The sequence below is a fragment of the Nelumbo nucifera genome, chromosome 4 (assembly GCF_055504915.1).
Source record: "Nelumbo nucifera cultivar China Antique chromosome 4, China Antique-T2T, whole genome shotgun sequence".
Lineage (NCBI taxonomy): Eukaryota > Viridiplantae > Streptophyta > Magnoliopsida > Proteales > Nelumbonaceae > Nelumbo > Nelumbo nucifera.
This window is the reverse complement of record NC_142652.1, coordinates 28,021,138-28,039,730: the sequence shown is the minus strand read 5'-3', so window position 1 is coordinate 28,039,730 and position 18,593 is coordinate 28,021,138. Positions and strand designations below refer to the sequence as shown.

Genomic DNA, 18,593 nt, shown 5'->3' with positions numbered 1-18,593 from the left:
GTTTCTCAACTGTTAGGCAAGGAACTAAGTAATAACAAGGTATGCACTTCATCATCCAAATTCAATTTCATAGTAGTCAATTGATTTATCAAAGCTTGAAAACCACTCAAATGTTCAAACATATTAGTCCCATCTTTATATCTCAAGTGTGCATATTTTTCTAGTCAATGTAGCCTTATTTAAACCCATTTTCCTTTCATACATAGACTAATTTTTTTCCATATAACATCAACCCTAGTTTCTTGTGCAACATGGTGAAAAATACTATGGTTTGATCCATTGTCGAATTTGGCCTATAGTTTTCCTATGCATAATTCCCCATTCATCACTTGCCTATCACTTGGCTTTGTTTCATCACCTCTTATGGATAGATACAAATCTTTGTAATAAAGAATGTCCTCCATTCTGGGTTTCCAAATGGCATAGTTCGATGTGGTCAATTTTATCATAACACTCAAGGATTCTTCCATTTATATCAACACAAACAATTAATTTAAACCAACTAGCTCTGATACCACTGTTGAGAAAGATACACTACAGTAGTAGAAATGAATATGAAAAGCAATCCCGGGGCAAAAGGAAAATTTCCCCTAAGTTTGTGTGTTAAAGTGAATTTGTCAACAACAATGACAATAGATAAACAATTCAGCCAAATAACAGAAAATATAAATAGCAACTACCACACAATAGCAAACCAGAATTTTTATGTGAAAAACCCCAAAATTGGGGGAAAACCATAGGAACTAAATGGTTTGTAAAAGTCTTTCACTAATTCAGAAATTAATGAGTACAACAGTCCTCTCTAGTAGCAAATAAAGGCTTACAGATATCAAAAAATAATCCTTGGCTCACAAGTACAGCATTAACATCACCAAATGTAAGTTGCTGTAAATATGAAACTGAGAAGAAAAGAAGAGATAACCAATCTGAAATGGAATAAGATTCTTGACTCCTTGAACAGCACTTAATCACATCAAAAACAGGCTTGAAAACATATCCAAACTTGACCTTGAATGGAATAGAAACTGGATCTTTCTTCTCTTCTTCACAAAACTCAACCTAGAAAAACCCTCGATTCCCTCTGCTTTTCTTCTCTCTTCTTTACTTGGGTGGTTACGAATGTTAGCTAAATCAAAAAGGTGGAAGCCTTTTTGGCTTACACGATAGAGCTCCTTTTTGGGAGCATGAAAAGATGGGGTGGGCCCCTCTTATGGGCTGGACCCACACCCAACAATAGATTGGCTGCAAGTACAAATATTAATTAGGATAGGGGAAGGATGATATTAAAGAAATTGAATAACTAAAGAATGAAGATGAAGAAATACAAAATCATAAACCATTTATTTACTAGAAGGATGGATCAAATGATCCATAAGATTTCATTTCATGATAGAAAATATAGCACTTTTCATTTTTCATTCCTTACCTTTTCTGTTCTTGCTTTCTATTATAAAACTTATAGATAGGAATCTAAAAAAACACTAAATAAAAACAAAGGAAGTGCTCTACCAAACGGAGAGAACAAATCTAGCATACAAATTACCTAAAATAAAAATATGGCAACTGAGATTTAAATTTCCATAAGATAATAGCGTGAGGTTTTCACTTTCTGCTTGTCCACCGCTCTAAGAATCGAAGAGATTAGATGCTTCAATTAGGGTTTTTTAGTAATTCAGTCTTAGGAGCACATATATATATATATATAAAGTTTAGACCCGCTCATAATCAGACATGGATTGGACCATTTGGACCATGGCCTAGTGGGTAGAACAGATATTAGGAGCATCATTCTGAAATTCTAATTTAGTCAAAGTATTCTTAAATGATTATAGTATTTGGTGTTTGAAAACATTACTTAAGAGTATTTATTCAAACGTAGGAGATAAAATGAGGGAAAATATATTAACATTGTTTGGGCATGCTCAACGAAGACCATCTAGGGCACCAGTGAAAATAAGTGATCTGTTACAAGTTTAAGGGGGTAAAAGAGCTAGGGACAGACTAAAAAGGACAGAGGTTGAAAGTGTAAAATGATTTAAGGGCCTATAATTTATCGATAGATATGGCATGGCATTAAATATAATGGAATACCAGAACAAGATTCATGTAGCTGATCACATCTAGTTTGGACAAGGCTTAAATGATAATGACGATGGTGATGATTAATAATTTTATTGAAAACCCCTCTTCAGTACTTAATTCTATGTTAACAGAAAATGTTATTTCTCCCTAGCTCCTCCTATCCAACTTTCCTTTTTTTTTTTGTAATTTTTGTAAAACAAAAACTATATACTATATGTCCATATCATATCTTTTATTGCACATTTAGTCTTTATTAACTTGTATATTGCACCATTATATCAAAATTTAAACAGTTGTCGGTGACTAGTCAATACCTAGGCAAATTCAGTATATTTGGTCATATAAAGCTCTTTGATCTACCGGTAATCAACAAAATAGAAGTCTTTTTACTCATTTACATCATCCCTTTGTTAAACTACGTACTCATTAGAAAATTCAGTCCTCTATTTGACTCTTGCCTGATTCTCTCTCAAGTTTTGGAAGATCAATTTTGCTCTTTATTTGGGGTCTCTTCAAAAAAAAAACATGTTCTTTAATTTATTTTATGTTTATCTTCTTGCCCATATGTGATATTAAATTTCAAACTATGATAAGATCGACCAGATGTGATTGTAACTTCACAAGAAATAACCTGCACAAGTGATTACCTGAATTCCAATCGAACATTAGTGATTTAGCCCCACTTCTTCTCATATGCTCCCACATTGGATCAACAACCCTCTTTTCTTTGCCAATCCAACTCTTCTTACAATCAACCAAACTCCTACAAAACTCTGGCGCTAGCAGGAGATACAACCTCTTCAACTACTGCAGGCATCACATGATTACCTGAATTCTCCAAATTCTCAACCAAACGCTTAATAGAGATTGTTGAGGTGATGTCAGTCCCACCAACTGACCCACCAAAATAGTCTTTAAGCTGTAAAAACCATTTTTCACCACATGAATTTACAAACCATCAAAAAATGCATCTCCAATTCAGTGGATTGATATGCAGATTAAATCCTAACCAATTTATATTGGCTGTAGACCATAAGCTGCAAATAATTTTTTGACATTCCCATCATAACTCTCATAAACAATAGTTTCAGAGCATTTGAAATTTTCATCTTTATCAATCATTCAACCATTGACAATAAAATGAACAATTTCAAATTTTAGATTCTTCTAAAAAGTCACCAACTTTTTTGAATAGAAGAGGATAGGATTTGGAACTGTTTAATTTGTTGTCGTCGTTTGGATGGTTGATAAAGAGAATTAGATGGAATTCAAAAGGCATTTTTTACTTTTCAAATGTCACTTAACGGCTAATTAACAGACTAGTTAATGGTAGATACTAGATTGTCAAATTTTGAAAATTTTGGTACTGGATCATTACACTTTGAAGATTCAGATACTGAATTGTCGCATTTTAAAGTTCGGGGATTAAATTATCACTTGAGCCCATGCACAGGGTACTGATCGGGAATTTTCCTTAAGGCTGTATTTGGTAGAGGTGTAAATACAAAATTACACTGATGTATTTGAAAAATGGCCCATCAGATAAGTATAAAAGACGAACCGGTCATGTAAAAGTTTTACACTGATGTTTGTTTGGAAGACCACCAATTCAAGGTTTTAAATTTCGTATCAGCCGATACGTATCATTTTGGAAGAGTTCTGATACACGGAACATGTCTAATTACATACCCGAAACGGCCCGATACAAAGCTAATACGGACCGATACGCATTACGTATCAGTCAAATTTAATTTCCTTCTTCTTTTTAAATTTAAATTTAATTTACTCATCTCTCTCTCTCATTAATATCAAATTTAAATTTAAATTATCTCTTCTCTCTCATTAATATCAATTTTAATTAAGTCTTAAAGTTTGGGACGTCACTAAATGCTAATATAATTTAATTAAATGCTCATTTAAGTTACCTTTGATTACATCATTTAATAATGTCATTAAATGTTATTTAAGTGAAATAACTTGTTAAAAATCACAAACCAAATGTAACAAGTTTCGAACCCAAATCATTTGCTTATAACAATAATTAATTAACAATTATGTCAACATTAATTACTTATTAAAAAGACATGTTTTTTTATACTTAAAGTAATCTATCTTGCCTTGGTGAATGTTTCCCAACAAATGCTATAAATTTGATTATTAATATTTATATAATAATAAGATGAATACAAGTTATATTGATTTATTAAAAGTTAAGGTATATATTAATTTGTAAACATAATAAATATTATCTAATTCTATATATAATAAATATTAACTAATAAATTGTTTCAAAAAAAGTATTAACTAATAAATATTAATATATATACAAACATTTTGGTTCTTCTATTATTTCCAATGGTTACTAATTATATCCGGATACTTTATATAAATCACTAAAGAATGGTTTTTATGTTTAAATAAATTAGTTATACTCACATAAAACTCATTTTTATTATTGTTCATATTCTTAAGGATTTTTTTTTGGATTTTCTAGTATATACATGTGTATCTTGATTTTTCATCTATATCTATACATTTTCAAAGTGTATCTCGATACGTCTCTCAAAATTATCCTTCCATACAACTTGTGTTTCGGATACTTTAAACTTGCACCAATTATCTTTTGCACTCACCTGGTGTAACGGTTAGAATGTACGAGGATGACAAGGAAGAAGAAGAAGAAGGAAGGGAGAGAGAACAGAGAAGCCAACAAGCTGCTGAACAGAAGAAGATGGAGAGGGGAAGAGAGAGGGGAGGGGGGGAGCGGAAACAATGGTTGTGGATGGTGCTGTGAACGGAACTACAATGAATACAAGGAAACCGAGGTAAAAGTCCACTGCAACCGAGAGATTGCAGTCTGTTCTCGTTCTCGTCGCAGGTCATGTTCTCGTTCTCTGTTCTCGTCGGAGGAAGAGAAAAGGAGGAGAGAGCGAAAGCTTCCAGAGATGGCTGCCTCTCTGTTCTTGTCGAAGGAAGAGAGAAAAAGCTTATAGCCTCTCTAGCTTCTCTGTTCTCGTCGGAGGAAGAGAGAGAGAGCACGAGCGATGTAATTAATACATCAAAAACTTTGATGTATTTATTACATCAATTATCGATGTAATTAAAAGATAAAATGTAATTACATGTTTATCAAATGTATGCAAAATCGAACCGGGTGCAAAGTTTTCCCCGGTTCGATTTTACACCTCTACCAAACGCAGCCTAAAGAATATTTCGTGCGTGAACAGTGTTGCCATCTCCGCCATGATTCTTTGTCTGAGGCATGATACAGGCTATCGGGGCAAATTTGGGAGGAACTAGTACATTTACGCCGCGCAACCTCCATTGTTAGTATATTTACAAGAAGGGTGGGAATTTTGTAAGGGTAATATTTAAAAATTCCAGAACAACTAGGGCATAGGTGTAAAAAGCGAATTTGAAACAAACAAAGATTTATATATTTTCTACTACCCAACGAGTGAACGAGGTGTTACTGTGTTAGGGCCGGAAAACAGAAGAGATGGAAGCGGAGGAGGAGGAGGAAAGGAGGGAAGCAGCAATAGCAGTAACGCCGGCTTTGCAACCTAATTTCCAGTCTGCAAGCGTCACGAAAGAGCAGCTTGATAAGTTCAAAGTACGCTTCTGTTCTCTACTCTCACCACTTAACTATTGAAAGACTGTTCAAAGTTAGATAAATTATTTGGTTAATTTGGGATTTGTAAGGAGGAAGACATGAAGGTTCGCTGCTTCTTCTATGCTTTGTTGAATGGGTTAGAGTTTTGTTTCTTCTGGGCCGAAAATTGTATCATGAATTAAATGGTTATAATGATTTTTGAACGAATTTCTTTTGCCTGACGAGGGTCGAGGGGGAACAAATCAAGAAATTAGAAAGTTCCTTTTATGGCTATTCTTTCGTTATGATGATTTATGAGCTTTATGATAGAGGGCAGCAGTGCACAAGGATTTCAGAAATTTATACTACAGTAGTTTTTTGATAAACACATACTATTTTCTAGTTAGTATCTTGCTAAAAGAATTCTGTATAGTCTGACACACAAGTTGGGTGTATACAAGACCAATAGTTGCAATACAATAAACTGTAGCGGAGGTATTAGTTTTTTCTTATGGGAAAAGAGAAATTTGATGGTTGTTCCCTTGATAATCTGGAACCAGGAATCGTGAGAGGTTCTAGGGGATATCTTTCCAGGGAGGATGGCATGGGAAATGTTGTCAGAGCTAAGGACCTAGCACTCATTCAAGGGCTCAAAATCTTTGTATCTCCAGATTATGAAATCCTTCTTGTGGATGGCAACTACTAGGTACTAGTTAATTGGATGTCTGGCAATTCTTGAGGTTTATGTGTTTATATAGCTTTTTTTGATAGAGGTCCAATCATTGGGAAATAGATTGAATATCTCATTCAAATGGATGCCAAATTGGCCATTTCTATGGTTGATGATCTTTAATTTGATAGAAGTGGTGTGTCTTTAGTGGATTTGTACAGGAGTCCCTTTTTCATGTATTAGGGAAGAGTCTTCCCATTTTTGATTGGCAGTCAATGGGGTTGTAGGGTTTGCCTTTCTTTCTTTATTCCAATAACGTTCTTTATATCAATAAAAAATGCACATGACTGAAAGGGGGGTGAAGATGGTCTAATTGAAAAATATGATTATGATCTAAATAATAAAATACCATAATGACCAATTTTGTTGCAAGCCAGGTCTTCAAGTTGCAAAGCTCCCTATCAACCAATTGTAGATCAGTCCTAGATCGTTCAATGTGTTCTCCAGTTAGTACTTCTTTCTTCCAAGTTCTTGCTAGCCTTTTTGATTACACCATCCTCTGAGTAACAATACATATATGTTCTTCACCACATGTTCTTGACAACTACAGACCATCCAAGTGTGTCAGTTAAACTCCAACATCATGTCCAACACTTAGTTATGCTATAAGATCAACATGTGCATAACCAATAATAGAAAACCTTAGGGGGTCATCCCCTTTGCTTCAAGCCCCTGCTAGTGATGCTGAATTCAATATCTGTTCATGGACGGGCTGTTCACCAATATGAATCGTTTCCTTATTGTAGTTTCAAGAAAACTCAGTGCCTTAATGGTTCAAGAAAACATTATTTTTTTATCAGTTAAGAAGGATAAATTTTATTAATTTGAGGAAAAATGAAAAACTGATTACATCCAGCAGGAAATCAGAGTCAGAGCTACAAAAAGATTTACAAAACTTCACAGAAAAGATGTTGTCTGTAAACTCCTTGTTTTTCTAGCGAGTCAGCCATCCCATTTGCAGTCCTTCTGATCCAAGTGAAAGTGGACCTGAGCTCCCTTGCTAAACTTTCAATCTCTCACAAGGAATGTCTATAAATCCAGGGAGCATTACCTCTGAAGTTGGACCAAGAAATCACCAGTTTTGAGTCCCCTTCAACCTCCAAGTTTTTAAAATCTGCTTGTTTGACAAGTTTTAACCCCTGCATAAGTGCAAGTAGCTCAGTCTTTATTGCGTTTCCAACCTCTATGGGCCCTGAATACATAGCCAGCACTTTGTTTGCTGAATCTCTGAACACAGTCACACACCCCCTATTCCCACCAATCCCAGATTCCCTATGGAGCTCCCATCAAAATTCAGCTTTAACTTATTTGAAGCCGGGGGCTTCCATTCCATCCCCATCTTTTCTTTCTTCTTAGATGAAAAGGCCACTTCTTTCCAACCCACAATATATCAGCCACTGAGAAGCTATGAAACAGCTCAAGTATTTTTACCCAATTAGCAACCTTTATCTTTATGGTTTCCACCAACTCTTCTTTTGATCTGCACTTTCCATTGAATATTCTTGCATTTCTTTCCTCCAAAATTGTCCACATCATAGCTGCCCTCACCGATTTCCACATTGTCCTTCGCTTTTTTGTCTACTGCCTTAGGAAATTTGAGTTGAAGAGTCTCACTACATCTTGTGGGGAGCTCCACCTGCAACCAAAAAGAGAGCAAAAAGACTCCCGAACAAAGAGCATGTAAGGACAACGAATCAGTAAATGAGAAAGGGATTCACCATTTGCATAACAAAGACAACACACACGAGGGGAAAGGCAAATATGTGGCCTCCTCTTGTGAAGCATTTCACAAGTGTTCACCTTTGCAAGTGTTAGAGCCGGCTGTACAAGGGTAATACAGTCCTTTTATGTTTAGTTATATATGTACTGCTCTGCTGATGTGGCTCTCACTTAAGTGAGGGCACAATGGTAATCCTTGTATATCTTAGAAGAGTATAAATAAAAGAAGGGCCGACTAGAGGTTTTGAGATTTTCTCTCTAGTTCGACTGTGACTTTTCTCCTTCTTTTTCTTCTCTTTCTCCTCCTTCTCCTTCTCTCTCTCTTTTCCTTCTCTTTCTTCTGATCTGAACATATTACGAACATCTAATCTGAGTTTTATCATGGTATCAGAGCCATGATAATCAGTTCAGATCAGTTGTCTCCTTTTCTCTCTGTTCTGCGCATTCCTCTCTAGGGTTTTGCAGAATCCTCATTGATATTTAGAGAGTTTTCCAGAAAGGAAGAAAAGGACTAGTCGTTTTCTCCTTTTGAGGGTTTTCATCCCTCCAATGAGTGCAATCGTTGTGGTTTTGTGTGGTTGGTAGAAAACCCTCTACTCGCAATTCGAAGAGGGCTGGTTTTGTGATGGTGACAATGCAGACTTGGTACCCTCTACTTGACAGGTACATGATCTTCAAACTAAGTTGTGGTATGTAGCAAGTTTATTTTATATGTTGCAAAACTGAAAATATTATTCGTGAGGTGTGTTGTGAGGATTTCTAGTGCTGACAGTAAACAACAACAGTAGTGCTGTTGCTAAAAGTGGTGAACAGTTGTGAATATTATTGCTGAAACAGTGGTGAATAGTTGTGAGTGTTGCTGCTGAAACCTGGTACTAGGAACCCTAGTGGTGTTCAGTCATTTGTGTGGAGTGTGGTGATTTATTAGGGCAGTAGAGTAACAATTTAATGGTACAACCTCCCACTGTTTTTTTGTGCAATCATGGGAGACAGCAGTGAATACAAATCAAGTGTGATGGTGCCTTCTGATTATTTGAATGTGTAGATGACCTCTATAAAACTGAATGGTGAGAATTATGTCCCTTGGGCTAAGTTTGTTGAAGTTTTCTTGAAAGCCAAAAAGAAAGTGAAACATGTGAGGGAAGATAAACCCTCAATTGAGTCTCCGGGATATGATGAATGGGAGTAGGAGGATGCTCAAATTATGACTTGGCTATGGAACAACATGGAGTCCAAAATTAGTGTGAACTTCATGTTTTTAGATACAACCAAGGAAGTCTAGGATCATGCAAGGAAACTATATTCTGGACAAGATAACACTACTAGGGTTTACCAACTGTACCAAGAGTACTTCAATTTGCAACAAGGGAATCAGAGTCTTGAGGACTATTATGCCAGTATGAGAAATTTACGAAATGAGTTGAATGTTTATCATCCTCTTACACCTGATGTCAAAGTTCAGCAACAACAAAGAGAGCAGTTGGATGTTACCAAATTTTTAGTAGGGCTGAAATCTGAGTATGAACCCGTAAGGGCACAGATATTAGGTGGATCTGCTCTTCCCTCTCTTGAGGAAGTGTTTGCTCGTCTTCGGAGGATTTCAGTTGGACCCATAGAGACTTCCACTATGTTACGAGAGGAGGAGGTCATGGTGGTAGAGGAGGTAAGCATGGTCGTGGTAGTGGTGGTGAACCCATGTATTGTCGTGGTGGTGGTGGAATGTATAATCGTGGTGGTGGTTGTGTTGGAGGACGAGACTCAGGGGGAGCCCGTGGTATGGGACGTGGTAATACTCAGAGAAGGTGTACTCATTGTGGTATGGAGGGACATACTATCAACTTTTGCTACGATCTCCATGGCCCACCTTCAAACTGGGCAAATCATGCAGTTGTAAATGGTGGTAGCTCAAGACAAGAATCTCAAGTCACTGATCAAATCCCCACTACATCTACAGATACTTCCAAAAAGGAGATGGTGAGTGTTTCACGGGATGAGTATGAGTGGTTCATTCAGGGTACATCTCAACAGAATGCAGCTACCCTTGCACACACAGGTACGACTTGTCTAGCATCCACATCTTCCCGTTGGATTATAGATTCTGTAGCTTCCGATCATATGACTGGAACTCCAGGTGTGTTTTCATCCATTTCTCCGTACTCCACTTCCCAATTTGTTACTCTTGCCAATGGCTCTACATCAGCCATATGTGGTGTTGGTAATGTTGACACTGACTCATTATTCCTCTCCTCAGTTTTATATGTTCCCAAGTTTCCCTTTAACCTGATGTCTGTTAGTAAATTGACTCAGTCTCTTAATTGCTCAATAACTTTTTACCCTTCCTCTTGTGTGTTTCAGGATCTCAAGATGGGGATGAAGATTGGTGGAGGGCATGAAGCTGGTGGACTATATTATCTTGATGGAGGTGGTTCGGCAACAACTCTTCAGTCGTCTCTCTCCCCTCATCAGTGGCACTGCAGACTTGGTCATTTGTCTCTTAGAGCTCTTCAGTTACTTGTTTCGTCGTTGCGTCGTCTTTCTAATTTAAATTGTGAGTCGTGTCAGTTTGGGAAACATCATTATGTCTCCTTTAGTCCTAGAGTTGATAGTCGTACATCGAGTCCTTTTTCTTTAATCCATTCGGACATCTGGGGTCCAAACAGAGTAGTGTCTTATAATGGTTACAAGTACTTTGTAATTTTTGTTGATGATTATTCAAGGATGACATGGTTTTACCTTATAAAAGAAAAGAGTAATTGTTTTCTATCTTCCAGAAATTTTATGCTGAAATTTGCAATCAATTTGGTGTACATATTAAAATTCTTCGTTCTGATAATGGCCGCGAGTATTTTTCCACACACTTTCAATAATATTTGGAACAACATGGCATTATCCATCAAACCTCATGTATCTACACCCCTCAACAAAATGGGGTGGCTGTAATAAAAAACCGTCACCTTTTGGAAACTACTCGGTCCCTCTTACATCAGATGAATGTCCTCAAACCCTTTTGGAGTGATGCTGTACTCACATCTTGCTTTCTTATTAACCGCATGCCCATGTCTATCCTTGAAGGTCAGTCCCCTTTCTCTGTTCTGTTTCCCACGTTATCTCCTTTTCCCCTTAATCCCAGAGTTTTTGGATGCGTGTGTTTCATTCATAATCTTGGGCCTGGAATGGACAAGTTAGATGCTAGATCCACTAAGTGTGTCTTTCTTGGCTATTCCAGGACTCAAAAAGGGTATAAGTGTTATAACCCTCATTCTCGGTGTTATTTTGTGTGTTCTGATGTTACATTTTTTTAGTTTGTTCCTTCTCTAGGTCGGATACTTCTTCTCCTCTGTTGCCATCACCCCCTCTTCCAGTTCCTGTTGAGGATCCCGTTCCTCTTGTTCCAGTCGTGACCCAGTCTTCGCCTCTAGTGCAACTACCTGAGAGAGGACCACCAGCAAGTGTATACACATCGTCAGGCATCGGCTCCTCCCCTAGCTTCGTCACCGTTGACAGATCCGGCAGTTGATCCCACCCCAGCCCCAACTCCAAGTTTTGACCTTGATCTTCCTATTGCTTTGCAGAAAGGTAAACGCAGTTGCACTCTCCATCCCATTTCCAATTATGTTTCTGTATCTCACCTTTCGGCTTCCCATCAATAGTTTGTTTCTATGTTATCCTCTATCTCTGTTCCCAAGGATGTCCAGGAAGCCCTCAATTCTCTAGGGTGGTGCCAAGCAATGGAAGAAGAACTCTCGGCCCTGGCTCGTACTCATACGTGGGACCTCACTACTCTTCCTCCTGGTAAGCATGTGGTCGGCTGTAAGTGTGTGTACACGGTTAAACACTTACCTGATGGAAGTGTTGAACGGTTGAAATCTCGGGTAGTTGCCAACGGTTATTCACAGCAGTATGGTATTGATTACATAGACACTTTCTCTCCGGTTGCCAAAATTGGGTCAATTCGTGTTTTGATTTCTCTTGCTGCTATGTTTGATTGGCCCTTGTTTCAGCTTGACATCAAGAATGCCTTTTTACATGGTGATCTTCTTGAGGAGGTGTACATGGAGCAACCACCAGGGTTTGTTGCTCAGGGGGAGGGTGAGAAGGTATGTAGACTTGAGAAGGCTATTTATGGACTTAAACAATCTCCCCGTGCATGGTTTGGGAGATTTAGTGAAGTGGTGAAGAAGTTTGGAATGAAACAGTGTCAGGTTGACCATTCCGTATTCAGCTATGAATCAAATGCTGGGAAGATTCTCTTGGTGGTATATGTAGATGACATTGTTATCACAGGCAGTGACAAACCAGGAATTGACAGGTTGAAGACTTACTTGCATGATCACTTCTAGACAAAGGATCTTGGCAAATTATGATACTTCCTAGGGATAGAGGTTGCAAGGTCCAAGAATGGTATTAATCTGTGCCAGAGGAAATATGTTCTTGATTTGCTAGAGGAAACAGGGTTGTTGGGTGCCAGACCAGCTAAAACACCTATGGAACTGAATGCTAGATTGGGTAGTGATACAGGTGAGGAGTTTGAGGATCCGGGAAGGTACAGAAGGCTGGTGGGTAAGCTTAATTACCTAACCATCACTCGACCTGATATCTCATTTGCAGTCAGTGTAGTGAGTCAATTTATGCAAAATCCGAGAATCCCACACTGGGAAGCAATCCTAAGGATTGTGAGGTATTTGAAGGGTGCTCTAGGTCGTGGTTTGTTGTATAAGAGTGGAGGAAGTCTTGAGATAGAGGGATACACGGATGCTAATTGGGCCAGGTCCATATCTGACAGAAGGTCCACTACAGGGTATTGCACTTTTCTTGGTGGGAACTTAGTGACATGGAAGAGTAAGAAGCAGACAATGGTAGCAAGAAATAGTGCAGAGGCTGAATATAGGGCTATGGCTCACACAACATGCGAACTAGTGTGGTTGAAGCATCTACTAGAGGAGATGGGATACTCGATTGACACTCCTATGAAGCTATACTGTGATAATCAAGCTGCAGTTCATATCTCCTCTAATCCAGTGTTTCACGAAAGGACGAAGCACATAGAAGTGGATTGCCACTTTGTACGTGAGAAGGTACTTAGTGGAGTTATAAGTACAGCCTATGTGAACACAGGAAATCAATGGGTAGATCTGTTTACCAAAGGGTTGAATCGGGGAAGAGTGGACTACACATGTAACAAGCTGGGACTATATGACATATACTCACCAGCTTGAGGGGGAGTGTTAGAGTCGACTGTACAAGGGTAGTACAATCCTTTTATGTTTAGTTATATATGTACTTCTCTGCTGATGTGGCTCTCACTTAATCTTACAAGAGTATAAATAAAAGAAGGGCCGACTAGAGGTTTTGAGATTTTCTCTCTAGTTCGGCTGTGACTTTTCTCCTTCTTTTTCTTTTCTTTCTCCTTCTCTTTCTTCTGATCTGAACATATACGAACATCTAATCTGAGTTTTATCAGCAAGGAACACCTCCCAACAAAGAGCTCGAATTTTGGGTGGAATGGGCTTACTCTAAATCTCTTTCACTGGACTCCCCCCCCCAAAAAAAAATAAATAAATAAATAAAGGTTGCACAAGGGAATTGAAAAAGGAAGTACAGGAAAAGGAACCATCAGAAGAGGTGGACCAAACTCTAGTGTCCTCCAAAGGTAGAACTAGAAAAGCTGAATTGTCAAACAATTGTAGTAAGCTTTCACATTCGTTATCCCTAAAACCAAAGTCCCAACTCACACTGGATTGAGAGAAGGTGATGAAACTTGAGATAGGTCTCTGCTTATAATTAGAAATCAAGTAAAGATCGAAGAAAAGGGAACAAAAAGGAGAGTCACCCAGCCAAAGATCTTCCCAAAACAGAACCCTAGAACCACAACCCACATCAAATCTAATGAAGTTGAAAAAATTTGGATATACCTCTTGAATTGCTTTCCAAGGAGAGTTCAAGGTTGATGTTGGAGCGACCTTTGCATCCTAACCATTATTCATTAGCCCATGAATGCTTTCAAAAACCTTGTGCCACAGCCTGTCCCTTTCCAATGAAAACCTCCAAAACCATTTTCCTAGCAATGAAGTATTTCTTTGAATTAAATTCCCCAGCCCTAGACCTCCCTTTTCTTTTGTCTTGCAAACATGTTCCCACTTTACTAAATGGTCTCTCTTTTCATTCCCCAAGCTCCCAAAGAAAGTCGCTCATAAGTTTCTCTAACTCCCTTGCTACCCTCACCAGAACTCCAAAGGAAGGTGGGCAAGAAATAAACTAGAAGGTTTGCTAATGTTGCTCTTATTAAAGTTATCCTTCCACCAATGGATAAGTAATTTCTCTTCCACAGCCAATTTCTTTGTGAATCTCTCCACCACTGGTTTCTAGAAAGCCTCTGATCTAGGGTTTCCTCCCAAGGGTAATCCTAAGTACTCTAAAGGCAAATGCTTGATCTCACACCCTAAAGTCTCCGCTATCACCCTCAGATTTTCATCTTCCAAATTTATTCTTGCTACATAACTCTTTCCCGAATTTATCTTCAAAGTGGAGACTGATTCAAAGGAATTGATTATTTCTCACAGATTTCAAATAGAAACTTGGTTGCCTCCCTCACAAAATAAAATGGTATCATCTGTGAACTACAAATGTGTTACTGCAACCTCCAATCTTCCTACCCTCCAACCTCTAAACAGATTATTGTGATCTGCCTTTAAAATCATCCTACTTAGGACATCTACAATTAATGTGAAAAGGAATGGAGATAGGGGATCCCCTTGTCTCAACCCCCTTTTTGCTAGAAAGTAATCTCTTGCCACACCATTAATCAACATCGAATATTGTACAGACCTTAAGCATCCCTTCATCCACTTCCTCCACCTCTCCCCTAACCCAATTTTCTCCATGACTTACAGGAGGAAGGACCAACCCACAAAGTCATAGGCCTTCTCTTTGTCAGGCTTACACACCAAACCCTTCCCTTTCCTCCTCTTTTCTGCAACGCATTAATTAGCCACCAAAATCTGGTCTACAATCTGTCTCCCTACAAAGACTCCTTGTTGTTGTGAGACTACCAAGGGCAAAACCTTCTTTAGTCTCCCTGCTAGAACTTTTGCTATGATTTTATAGAGACTACCCACTAAGCTTATGGGTCTGAAATCCTTTGGGATTTTTGCTTCCTTCTTCTTAGGGATTAGGGCAATGAAAGTTGAGTTTATTCCTTGGGAGTTTTCCCCTTCTAGAATCTTGGCTTGACAAGCATGAGAACATGGGTCCAAGTATAAGAGAAGCCACTTTGTGTAAAAAAATGTCATGCCTCTGTATCTAGTCAACCCCTCCTAAGACGCCAGATAGTTGGAAACCAACACTGGGTAATGGCATTTTTATATTTTGGACCCAAGTCCATTTAAATGTGGATTGATATGATCCATAGGAACTTTAAAGCAGTGCCTATAAGAGGATCTATAATCTATGTGATATTTCAATGCATGCACAACATACCAACATTAGCCTTCTAGAAATGAAAGCATGTTTTTGTTTTTGAAAGGATCTCTTTTGAAACACACATCCAAGAAAGCATTTCTATTTGTTTTCCTTCTGACCAAGGATCAAAGTTTCAATATGATACGTATCTGTGGGGTCCCGATACACCTGTTTAAAGGTGTTTCGGGAACCCCCTTCTTTTAATAAAAAATATACTTAAAAAATCCCCAAAACCAATTTTTGAAAAAAAAAACTAAAAAAATATAAACGTGCATGGTTTTTAGTACTGATACGCCTCTGCCAATACACGGGTGTATCGATACTTTGAACCATGCCTCTGACATGGTGTTTTTAAAAGAGGAAAATAAAAAACATTCATGTTGGGGCAACCCCCCCCCCCCCCCCCCAAGTGTGCCTATCATGATTAATTCTATTTACAACATTGACCAACTCTTATATGCTTATCCATGGTCTATTATAAGGATTTAATTTTTACTGAAGCACGACATATTTCCCCATGCATATAAAATGGGGCTCTGACATGATAATTGGGAAGCTCAGCTGTATAAAGAATCTTATGGTCACTCTCTTGACCCTTCCGTGCCCCCCCCCCCCCCCCCACCCACCCACCCACTACTAATTGGTTATGATTAACCCATCTGTACAGTGCTCTGGATCCTTAGCTATTTTCCAAATACTGGCAAACAGGCAGACTCAGAAGGAAAGAGTCAGTAATTTACTGATAAGTGATGTCATTGACCTACTGTAGGACCTCTGGTTGAGACTATGTGGCCTGTTTGTCCGAGGTATCACCAACTTACAAGATGAAAGAACCATGGGAGTAGTTGAATACCACTTCAATAAATGACAAAACTACCACTGCACATGTCTTGGGGGAAAAACACTTCTAGAGACATACTACATTTTCCGTTTTGAATTCTGAAAATGCTTCCATAAGGCCTTTTTTTCTTTCTTTTCTTCCCCTTGTTTTAGATATTTTTTTCTCCTTAGAGAATTACTGTCTTAGTTTTTATTACTGTTGCCTTGTATTTTGTAGGAGCTACATAGGAGACGTTTACAAATAAAAGCAAGATCAAAATTTCATAACAATTCAAAAGGTTCCTTCTTGCCTCTTCTTTCCCATCATTGTGTATTATGTTTTAATTCATTGGCGGTTTATTTACCTTGTGGAAGATTGTTTCAGGACACTCAAGTGGGGCTGCAAAAGCCTATGAACAGGAGCTTGACTCCAAAGATAGTAGAGATGAAGATATAGCAATAACACTTGAAGATTCCAGTGTTTCCATGTCAGAGGGCAATAAGAACATTTCTTCACTCAAGAAAGGCAAAGTAGAAGCATCTTCAACACCAAAGAAGCGCCAGAAATTGCATTGGGGGTATCAATTTCTCATACAACTCCTTTATGTAGGGATTCTTGTGTTTTCTACGGGTAGCATCTTTACATGCGTTCATTAAATCATGGATGTTTGCACTAATATGTCAGGACACGTCCTATATTGGATATATGCTTTATGGATGGAAATCATCTCAATTTTTTGCATATGTTACCTTTGTACTATATATTCATGGTTTCACTGCATGAGGTAACTAGATCGCATTAGCTTCTAATTTTTTTCCTGCTTTATGTTGCCAGGCTTGACACCAAGGAAAGATGGGAAAGGAAAGCTAACATGTAATACAACCATACGAGTGCAACTCGACACTTGAAATTTTTCGGCTTTAGAAAGATGTATCCGGCAAGCACTGAGAGCTGAAAACCTTGGCATTCCTTTGTGATTTTATTGGAAATTATGATAAGAGTAAACAGAACTTTACATACAAGAAAACTAGTTCCTAGATGAACAAGGTCATCTCATCCATCACAAGCATGAGTTCCAGCATTGCAACAATGGAGATCACTTCTATCTGTGAGTCTTGAACCCTCAACTTTTGCAGTTAACTAGTGTTCATCCTACTGGAGAAGATTTGGGTACTCTTTTGGATTCTTGGTATGATATTCAACATTGAAGATGGCAAACTTTGATTGGCTCGTTGGTGTGTTACTGATGCAGTCTTTGCGGGTTCTCTTCTTAGCCAACTTCGGAAAACAGTGTGAGCTTCCATTTGTCAGTCATCGTGCCTACTTTGTGCAATGTATAGAGTTCTTGCATGTCAAAGATATGAAACTCACGCACTGAAGGGCATTCTCTAAACCAACTGTAGAAGTTGATTACGTTGACGCTATTGGATTTTATTTTGTTAATTGAATTTCATTCATACTGTGTACTCGATTTCTCATTGCTGATGTCAACTTCCATCTGTTGGTAATATCTTGTGCAAAAAATGAAGAATAACTGCTCTATCTCTTGTACCGAAACAGAGAAGCGAAAATTTCAGAGAACAACCAATGTTGAGGCGGATCATGTTGTAGGTCAAGCAATTGCTTTTAATACAAGAAGTTGCCGTTATGAAGGTTTACTGGAGTCTATACTTGATCTTAGCCAAAAGGCCGAGAAAGGTTTGCTAGTCATTACAGTGGATCATCCGTGTACAACAACAGCCAGCAACCGCATCGAGTAGTATTCCATTGCAGGTGAAAGATCCAAAAGATGGGGAGTAAATGGCCAAAGATGGATGTGGTTGATAGAGATATGATCGGAGTGTTTGCCAGTTACAAGCACGTCAGTCCCTTCTCCCTATGGAAGTATAGAGATGTGCCTGGCACTGGCACAGATGACAGAACTTAAACGTCCTAAAATCCCAGTGGCCAGCGGATTTGCATGCGATCCAATGTCAGTGTGAAGTGTGAACTACGGGGGATACTTGACCCAGGGTGTATGATTGCCACATCCCAAGGTTGGTCTCTACTTTCAAGGATATTTCGACATTTTCAATTTCAAAATCGAGTAACATAAAATTAAACCATAGGTTGATGCTGTTGGAAGCTTTTTCTAGCCATGAAACCATGATAACCTGGGAAATCATGACCCTTTTCATTTCTATTTTCCTGTG

At 38.3% G+C, this 18,593-nt stretch overlaps 2 protein-coding genes across 2 annotated transcripts; both read left to right on the top strand.

Annotated features, from left to right (window-relative positions):
* Nucleotides 1-5,563: 5,563 nt before the first annotated feature.
* On the top strand, nt 5,564-17,879 carry LOC104602906 (uncharacterized). The gene is made up of 4 exons (XM_010266767.3): nt 5,564-5,695; nt 16,639-16,699; nt 16,786-16,978; nt 17,236-17,879. Exons 1-4 carry the CDS (start codon nt 5,582-5,584, stop codon nt 17,276-17,278), a joined length of 411 nt encoding a protein of 136 aa, XP_010265069.1. The 5' UTR covers nt 5,564-5,581; the 3' UTR covers nt 17,279-17,879.
* Nucleotides 9,688-10,647, top strand: LOC148792103 (uncharacterized). Its single transcript, XM_088903222.1, has 2 exons — nt 9,688-10,176; nt 10,479-10,647. The coding sequence occupies exons 1-2, from the start codon at nt 9,819-9,821 to the stop codon at nt 10,514-10,516; spliced, it is 396 nt and encodes a 131-aa protein (XP_088759348.1). The 5' UTR covers nt 9,688-9,818; the 3' UTR covers nt 10,517-10,647.
* Nucleotides 17,880-18,593: the final 714 nt, after the last annotated feature.

What these genes read in the sequence shown, in the direction of transcription:
- LOC104602906 (XM_010266767.3), top strand. Translation starts at nt 5,582, where the DNA reads ATGGAAGCGGAGGAGGAGGAGGAAAGGAGGGAAGCAGCAATAGCAGTA. An exon ending in AGCAGCTTGATAAGTTCAAA is followed by an intron (nt 5,696 to 16,638) that starts GTACGCTTCTGT and finishes TGTATTTTGTAG; the next exon opens with GAGCTACATAGGAGACGTTT. An exon ending in CGCCAGAAATTGCATTGGGG is followed by an intron (nt 16,979 to 17,235) that starts GTATCAATTTCT and finishes TTATGTTGCCAG; the next exon opens with GCTTGACACCAAGGAAAGAT.
- LOC148792103 (XM_088903222.1), top strand. Translation starts at nt 9,819, where the DNA reads ATGTATTGTCGTGGTGGTGGTGGAATGTATAATCGTGGTGGTGGTTGT. An exon ending in AGCTACCCTTGCACACACAG is followed by an intron (nt 10,177 to 10,478) that starts GTACGACTTGTC and finishes TGTGTGTTTCAG; the next exon opens with GATCTCAAGATGGGGATGAA.